The 8,173-nt window shown below is 52.9% G+C and overlaps 1 protein-coding gene across 1 annotated transcript; it reads right to left on the reverse strand.

Moving 5' to 3' along the window:
- Window positions 1-4,308: 4,308 nt before the first annotated feature.
- GIP (gastric inhibitory polypeptide) lies at window positions 4,309-7,360 on the reverse strand. The gene is made up of 5 exons (XM_058675864.1): window positions 7,278-7,360; window positions 6,502-6,648; window positions 6,057-6,137; window positions 4,951-5,052; window positions 4,309-4,318 (listed from the first exon to the last, which is right to left on the reverse strand). The coding sequence occupies exons 1-5, from the start codon at window positions 7,358-7,360 to the stop codon at window positions 4,309-4,311; spliced, it is 423 nt and encodes a 140-aa protein (XP_058531847.1).
- Window positions 7,361-8,173: the final 813 nt, after the last annotated feature.

Here is an 8,173-nt window from a genome sequence, read left to right on the forward strand (position 1 = left end):
ACCCCGCGGCTCCACTTCCTGCCGCCGTGTCGGCTCTCGTTCCCCGCCCCAGGGTGACTGCTTTCCTAGCTGTGTCGGGCCGGACGACGGGAACCGTGCGAGGATCGCAGCGGGGTCGAGGCCCTAGCGGACTCCCCGGTCCCGGGACGGGGGACCCGCCTAGCCGTCCTTGTCCGGCCCATAACTTCCCGTTCACATGGCTGTCCGCGAGCGGCAGCCTTCCCACCACTGCCTCTTCTAAGTTGCTCATGGGCCACTTGCTCGCGTCGTGGCTCGCGTGGCGTTGACTGTCTAGGATTCCACGCCAACGAACCTGTTGGAATCAGAGATTCTGACTTGGGAGAGCCTAAGATTAAGACGTTGGAGCCCGACGCAGTGGCCTAGTGGCTAAATCCTCGCCTTGCGTGCGCCAGCATCCCGTATGAGCACCGGTTCGTGTCCTGTCTGCTCCACTTCCCATCTCGCTCCCTGCCTGTGGACTGGGAAAGCAATCGAGGACAGTCCAAAGCCTTGGGACCCTGCACCCACATGGGAGACCTAGAGGAAGCTCCTGGATCCTGATTCCAGATGTGCTCATTTCTACCATTGCGGCCGTTTGGGCAGTGAACTAGTAGTGGACAGAGGAGCTTTCTCTTTGTATCTCCTCTCTGTGTATCTGCCTTTCCAATAAAAATTGATACACATGGGCCCGGCGTGGTGGCCTAGTAGCTAAATCCTCATCTTGCACATGCCGGGATCCCATATGGGCACCGGTTCTAATCCCGGCAGCTCCACTTCCCATCCAGCTCCCTGTTTGTGGCCTGCGAAAGCAGCTGAGGATGGCCCAAAGCCTTGGGACCCTGCACCTGTGTGGGATACCTCGAAGAGCTCCTGGCTCCTGATCGGCTTAGTTCTGGCCATTGCAGTCACTTGTGGAGTGAATCATCGGACAGAAGATCTTCCTCTCGGTCTCTCCTCTTTGTATATCTGACTTTGCAATCAAAATAAATAATCTTTTTTTAAAAATAAAGTAAATATAAAAAAATACACACACACCTTAAACTCTGGTATAAGTTGGCCCCAAAGCTCAATTCCACTCCGTATGGTCCAGGAGCATCAGGCAAATGCCTCAGTTCTTGCGTTTTACTATCCACAGCCGGGAAATGGGATAAAGACCTACTTGTGAAGCTGTGAGGACTAAACATTTGATTAAGATTAGTATTCTTGGCATTCCTAGTTTGGGGTGTGGCGACAAGGAAGACTAGATTAAATCCCCTGCTTGCTACACATATCCACCAGGTTGCTGCACTTCCCATCCAGTTCCATGCTAATGCTCCCGGGAAAGCAGCTGAAGATGCTCAAGGGCTTGAGCGGGTCACTCCTGTGGGAGACTGGGATGGCTCCCATCTGGACCAGCCCTGGTCGTTGTGGATATTGGGGGAAATGAACTATCAGATGGAAGGTATCTCCTTGAGTGTGACTCTGCCCTTCTTCAAAGAAGTCTTATTAAAAAAATTAGATACATGAAAACACATCAGGACTATCAGCCATCAAGTGGACTTGAGGTAGTTTGGCAGCTGGGAGTGGTTCCCCTCCTTCTTCTCAAGAGGGAAAAATAAGGGAAAATTGAAAGTATTTGGCTCCCCCACCTTCCCATGCCTCCACCCTTGCTACCCTAATCTGTGGTGCTCTTGGGCGTGGAGCCTAGTCAGCTATGTAAGCATTTAAAAAAAAAAAAAAGAACTGTCAGAGCTGGAAGCAACTTTTCAAGTCAGCTGGAGTCCAGCAGCAGCCCTGGGGCAAGGATTCAGTGCTGGGTTAGGGTGGAGTTTGTTCAGCCTTTGTGGTCCGACCCTCTCAACACTGTAACCCACTTTGGACTTGAGCTGGCTCTTCCCCACACCACCCCCAGTCCCATTTGTCCCTCCCTAATTCTAAACTAATCTTCCCAACCATTGGTTTGTGGGATTTTTTGTTTCTGTTTTGTTGTTGTTGTTGTTTAAGATAGAGACACAGTTTGTGTTCCTGCCCCTCCACGTTCGATCCTCCTCCCCATTGGTGGCTTGAGAGAGCAGTGGAGGATGTCCCAAGTTCACCCATGTGGGAGACCCAGGAGAGACTCCTGGCTTCGAATCAGCTCAGCTCCCTCCATTGCAGCCATTTGGGGAGTAAACCAGCAGTTGTAAAATCTTTGTCTCTTCTCTCTGTAAGTTTGCTTTTCCAGTAAAAATAAATACATCTTTAAAAAAAAGATGAAGGGCCTGATGCAGTAGCCTAGCAGCTAAAGTCCTCACCTTGCATGCACTAGGATCCTGTGTGGGCACCGGTTCTAATCCCAGCGGTCCCACTTCCCATCCAGCTCCCTGCTTGTGGCCTGGGAAAGCAACTGAGGACGACCCAAAGCCTTGGGGATCCTGCACCCATGTGGGAGACCTGAAAGAAGCTCCTGGCTCCTGGCTTCGGATCGGCTCAGCTCTGGCCGTTGTGGCCACTTGGGGAGTGAATCATCAGATGGAAGATCTTCCTCTTTGTCTTTCCTCGTCTCTCTGTATATCTGACTTTGCAATAAAAATAAATAGATATTATTTTTTTAAAAAGTAACCAAGCAAGATGGAGAGTTATTCAATCATTTCCATCTAGCTGTTTTGGCCTTAGAGTCTGCTGAAATGAGACTAGATGAGAAGGCAGGAGGGTGTTCCAGGCCCAGAAAGCCGAAAGGCAAGGTGGGACAGCAGGAGAAAACCCTGTGTTAGAGTGGAGGTCCCAGGGAAAGGAGCTCAGGCAAAGGCACCATGGCTTTCACCTTGCAGAATCAAGGTGCTAAAGTGGTCCTCCACCTTCCCTGCACTTCCAGTCCCCGACCCTCATCTCTCCTGCAACCCCTTGGCAGCTTCTCCAGCACTTTTATCCCCACTTAGATCAAGAAGAAACAAAACAATCTCCACAGAGTCTGCCCTGTCTTCTGAGCAGTTGTTTTAGAATGCACATGGAGCCTCTCTGCTTAAAGCCCCTTGGGAACTGTAAGTCGGCAGTGAGGAGAAAATGGAGAATCCTGAACATGGCCCTTTGGCCTGTCTTACCAGCCTCTGCTTGTGCTGTTGTACCCTCTGCCTATTCCTTTCAGCCTTTTCCCAGTTATTTAATTTTGTGTGTGTGTGTTTTTGAGAGGCAGAGACAAACAGAGCTCCCATCTGCTGCATTGTTCCCCAAATGCCTGATACGGCTGGAGCAAGGCGAGTACTGAGCCAGGATCCTGGAACGCAATCCAGGTCCCTCATGGGACAGGAATCCAGGCACTTGAGCCATTGCCGCTGCCTCCCAGGGTCTACAGTGGCAGGAAGCTGGAGTTGGAGCCAGAGGTGGGAATGAAACTTGGGGACTGCAAAATGGGACACAGGTGTGTCATCATTAGTCCCACCTCTTCCGATGGCCCCCCTGGCTGATGTTTATGCAGCTTTCCCTTGTGTGTCTGGGTGTTTTATCCGTTATCACACTTAGCTTCATGTTGTTTTCTCAGAGAGGTGGCCCTGACCCAGAGTCCCAGAAAGTTTCTCCATCCTCTTCTACAACACCTCAGTCTTCATCCACATAACAGAAGGTGCCCTGTGAGCATTAATAGGTTGTTAATTATTTTTTTTTCCTCACGATTGTGTTTAAAGAGTCAATCCTGTCTCTGTCCCAGGTATGAAGCTCCTCCGGTCAAGGATTGTGTCTGTCCCCATTGCTGTGTGTATAGGCAGCGTGTAGCACAATCCGTGTCTGATCTAATCTCCAGCACAGTGGGTTCAACGCCAGTCCCACTGCTCCACTTCCGATCTAGCTCTGAGCTAATGCACCTGAGAAGACACCAGAAAGTGGGCCAAGTGCTTGGGCCCCTGCCACCGTGTGAGTTTCAGGCTCCCGGCTTCCGCCTGACCAAGCCCAGGCCCTTGTGGCCATTTGGGGAGTGAATCAGCAAATGGAAGATTGATTCTCTCTCTCTCTCTAACTCTGTCTTTGAATAAATAGATAAACCTTAACAAAGAATGTCACACACTGAAAAACATTTCCAATAGGTGTCTGTGGATGAGCAGGTGCAGTAATGGATATGTATATGGGCCAGAACCACTCCTGTGTTCACCAGGAAGCACACGTGTACACAACCACACAAACCTCTGGGCCCCATTAGGGCACCTTGAACTCGTGAAGAAGTTTCCCCCATGGACACAGAGATCTTTTTCAACTTAAGCTTTATTGGGTTGGCTTTTCTGGGCAGTACTCTGGCGTGAGGCTGAAGCAGGAGCTAAATAAGCAAAGGGCAGAGTTCAGGCGGAGCTGGCTGGGTCTGCGTCACTGAGACCTGGGGAGAGGAGAGGAGAGGGAAGGGTCATTATCAACTCAACATCAGCCCGACAGGTTTATCCTGGCCCCTAGTCCGCGTCACACCTTGCCTACCTCCAAATCACCCTGCAGTGGTGAGTACAGCAAGTGACAAAAACACGGACATGGTCACTCGCCTTGCTAGAGGTACTTTCTTGTGCTCTTCCCCACAAGGCTGGTCACCCTCTGTCACCTTCATAGCTACCCTCCCAGACTTGCTCCCTTGATATCCTCCCCAGTTTCCCAGTATTCTGGATTGGGCGTCCTATCTCACCCTCACTACATGGGTCTCCCCAGTGTGTCTAGTTCCTTGGCTCTCACACGATAAAGTGGAGGATTTCCTCTATGACAAGGAGGAGTCCAGTGGCTGCTGTGAGACCAGTCTTGGCTATAGAACAGCACATGTTTCTTGCAACAGGGCTTCCCGTTGCTGGTAAAGTGCCAGGGGTTCAGAGGGAATGCTCATGTCTGACAGGCTAGCTAAGCTGGGGTGGGGCACAGGGAACAGGGGAGTCCACATCTGATCCCAAAATTCAAGTTCAAAACTGCTGGACAGCAGCACCCCTCTTCTTCCCCCTCCCACCACCCCGCCGAGTCCCCATGTGCCCCCACCTGAGCCTGTGCCGCTCCATCTGCTCCACTATCCAGGCCAGCACCTTTTGCAAGGGTAAATCGCTCAGCAGCGCTTCATCACCAGCCTTGTTGGGTAGGGAGCTGCAAAAGAGGCAGCCGCTGGCAAACTGTTTTCTCTGGGGCCTCGCCCCATGACAGTAAATACAGGGCCTGGGTCACCGAGGGGTCCTTGGATCAGAGGATGGGATGGCGGGGCGGGAGTCAGTACAGCTGCCCCTTGGCAGTTCTTGGCCCAATTTCTGCTGGCTCCACCCACCTCTGACTGCCCTGGGGAACGTGAGCCCTTGGAGAAGGACAGCCAACAGCATTCTGGTGCCTAAGAGCCTACCCCTGCCTCTGACAGTATCCAAGGACATATTTGAAAAACCCCAGAGTAAGCATTTAGCCTAGTGATGAAGACACCCGCATCTCACATCAGAGCGCCTGAGTTTGATTTCCGGCTTTGGCACTTGACTCCGGCTTCCTGCTAAGACAAACTTTGGGAGGCAACAGGGATGGCTGAAGTCACTGGGTCCCCACAATCCGTGTGGGAGATCAGGACTGAGTTTAGGGTTCCTGGTTTTGGTCTTGTCCTCAGCCAAACCTAACCCTAGCCTTTGAAGGTTTGGGGAGGTGAGCCAACAGATGAAAGCTCTCCGTCTCTTGATGGAGATGATGACAATAATTATAAAGATCGAGTGCTTTTGTTCTTTGGAATCATGCATGCTACAGAGTCCTGGCGCCCTCAGAGATGGGCCTCCTATTTCAGAGGCCTTGTTCTGGAAGGGTCCCTGGGGTTACTGGCTGCATTCTGAGGTCTGGCAGGGAGAGGCAGAACCCAGGCCTGAGGCCTATCGTTCCCTGGACTCCTGTTAGCCCAGGGAGTCACTGATTTGAGAACCCTGCCCTGGGGGTGCCCCAGGGAGCCCCAAGTGTCCCCCTAAGGCTGACCTACACAAAGATCCCCCTTCAAACTCGGAGCAAAGGAGATACTGACCCCCAGTAGCCCCTGGGCCTGCTCTGACATCCAGAGGCGGGGCAGGAAGGAAGGCTCCAAGCGTGCAGGTCAGGAGGCTCTGCCTTGCTCTGTCCTCGGACTCACTCACCTCTGCCTCTCGGCGGCCTCCTCGTCATTCCTGGGGGACTGACCGGCCCGGACCTCCCTCTGGGTGATGTTCTGTTTCCAGCTGGTGAGATAAAGTTAGGGAGTGGATGGTGGGGTCCACATCCCAGATGCTGTACACTTGATTGCTTCAGTCCCAGAAACACAGAGCCTCAAGTTCCTCCACCCCTCTACCCCTACAGCTTATCCGCAGCTGCCTCCACCAGGGAAGAGCCTTCCAGAACCCCACCAGAGGGTGGGGAAAGATACAAGTAGGGCAAGGACATTTGATCCCATTTCCAAAATCAGAAGTGACCACCTCCAAACCATGCTTGGGAGCCCAGATCCTGCTGCTTGCAACCCCAGCCCCCACCCCCAGGGAAAGCAGAGCCTGGGCGCATGGCACAGCATGGGGCATGGCGTCAAGGTGGGGGAATAGGAGAACACACTTATTCTTCCTGCCCTTCTGGGCCAACAGCCAGTTCACAAAGTCCTGTTGGCGGATCTTGTCCAAGGTGATGCTGTAGTCACTGATGAACGTGCCCTCGGCATACCTCGGGCTTCGAGGCCGGAGGCCACTGACTCTGGCGTGGGATCTGAGAGGCGAGAGGTAGAACATGCCAGGGGAGGGGCAGCGGGGATGTCGCAAGTCCAGGACAGTGACTGTCCCTATCAAGTGGAGGCACCCACGGTTCAAGCAGCCAGCCCAGTTCTGAGCATGCAGTTTTCCTAGAGCCTCCTGCCTCTGCCCCTCAGCCCACAGACACAACGTTCTGTATCATCAGTATATGTGACTAGGAATTCTGGGCAAAGAGGGACGGGGAGATCTTACCGCGCCACACTGAACCTCACAGCTCCTAGCCTCCCCTCGCCCAAACCCTTCCAGACCTCTGGTTCATCCTCAATTTTATTAACAGCAGTGAACTCATAGGAGAACACTGACAGCGACCCAGGTATTCTATTAGTCCTTTCACATAAAGGATCAGCCTGCGCTCACAACACCCACATGAGGCCAGTTCCCTAACTGCAGAACTAACTGCACTGACCCCCACACCCATAACTCGCCACCATCACTGATGGCCTCAGCCTCAACTCGGTCCTCACTCTACACTCCTTTGCCCTCTGGGCCTCTTTCCTCCCAGGGGTCCCTCCCTTTCTTACCTCTCCCTTAGTCACCACCTCTCCTGACCCATTGCCTTGGTCCTTCCCTTCCCAGCATCCTTACCTGGGATGACCCTCTTCCTTCTCCCCATGCCCCAGTGCCAGGAACAGCAACACCAACAGCAAAGTGCAGGTCTTCATGACCATTATCTTCCAAGGGTTCTTTCCTGAGCTGAAATAGAGCTAGAATGCCATGGATGGGCTGAGCACAGCTGAGATCTAGCGTTTGGGCCTAAGAAGCTGCAGCTTTACTGGGTGGAGCGAAGGGCAGGACACTTTAGCTCAGGGACCTTCCTTGTCTGCCCCCAGGTTGTTTTCCCTGTGGCCTTTGGCCCAGAAGAACAGTATAGGATTTTCCTCTCCCAGCGCTACCAAATCTAGGTTTGGACATTTAGGGGCTGCTGGTCCCCCTTCCACTGCCAGCTTTTGTTTGGTGTAGGGCAGGGAGGGGAGCATGCTGGGCCAGCAGCCACCTGACTCCTCACAGGCAGGAGGAGAAAGCGGGGTGCAGGCCCTGAGTAGGTTGAGAGGAGCCGTGTCCTCCCAGGTCACTGGATCCATTCCCGTGCCAGCTCCTCTCTTACCTGGCTTCTTGTGGGGTTCTCACAGAAGATGCATAGGACAGGGGTCCCCTAGAGTTCCTTTATATCCTGGCACCAAAGACCTAAGAGCCTCTTATCTTCAGAAATAAAGTCACAACGCCCACCTCAGGAAGTCCATTTTACACAGCATGCTGCTGCCCTTTCTACCCAGGTGGTGCTAATTGGTGATTAACATTTGACTATCTCCAGCTGCTGTCTGGAGCCTGTGTGTAACAGGGTACCCCAGGTACCCCCTCTTTTCTTCCCCCTCCTCTCTTCTGGGCTCGGGTCCACTAACCCTCTGTGCCTTACTTTCTAATGGGCAAAGAGGGAGACTTGGGATGGAGTGGCACGGGTCCACTCCTACAAGGCAATGGCC

This window comes from Ochotona princeps, chromosome 17 (assembly GCF_030435755.1).
Source record: "Ochotona princeps isolate mOchPri1 chromosome 17, mOchPri1.hap1, whole genome shotgun sequence".
NCBI classification, from domain to species: domain Eukaryota; kingdom Metazoa; phylum Chordata; class Mammalia; order Lagomorpha; family Ochotonidae; genus Ochotona; species Ochotona princeps.

Bases quoted from the DNA above. Each gene is read 5' to 3' on its own strand.
- GIP (XM_058675864.1), bottom strand. From the start codon at position 7,360: ATGGTCATGAAGACCTGCACTTTGCTGTTGGTGTTGCTGTTCCTGGCA. The intron at 6,138-6,501 runs GTGTGTTCTCCT...TTATCTCACCAG, and splicing joins CAGAAGGGCAGGAAGAATAA to CTGGAAACAGAACATCACCC. The intron at 5,053-6,056 runs GTGAGTGAGTCC...CCTCTTTTGCAG, and splicing joins GAGGCCGCCGAGAGGCAGAG to CTCCCTACCCAACAAGGCTG.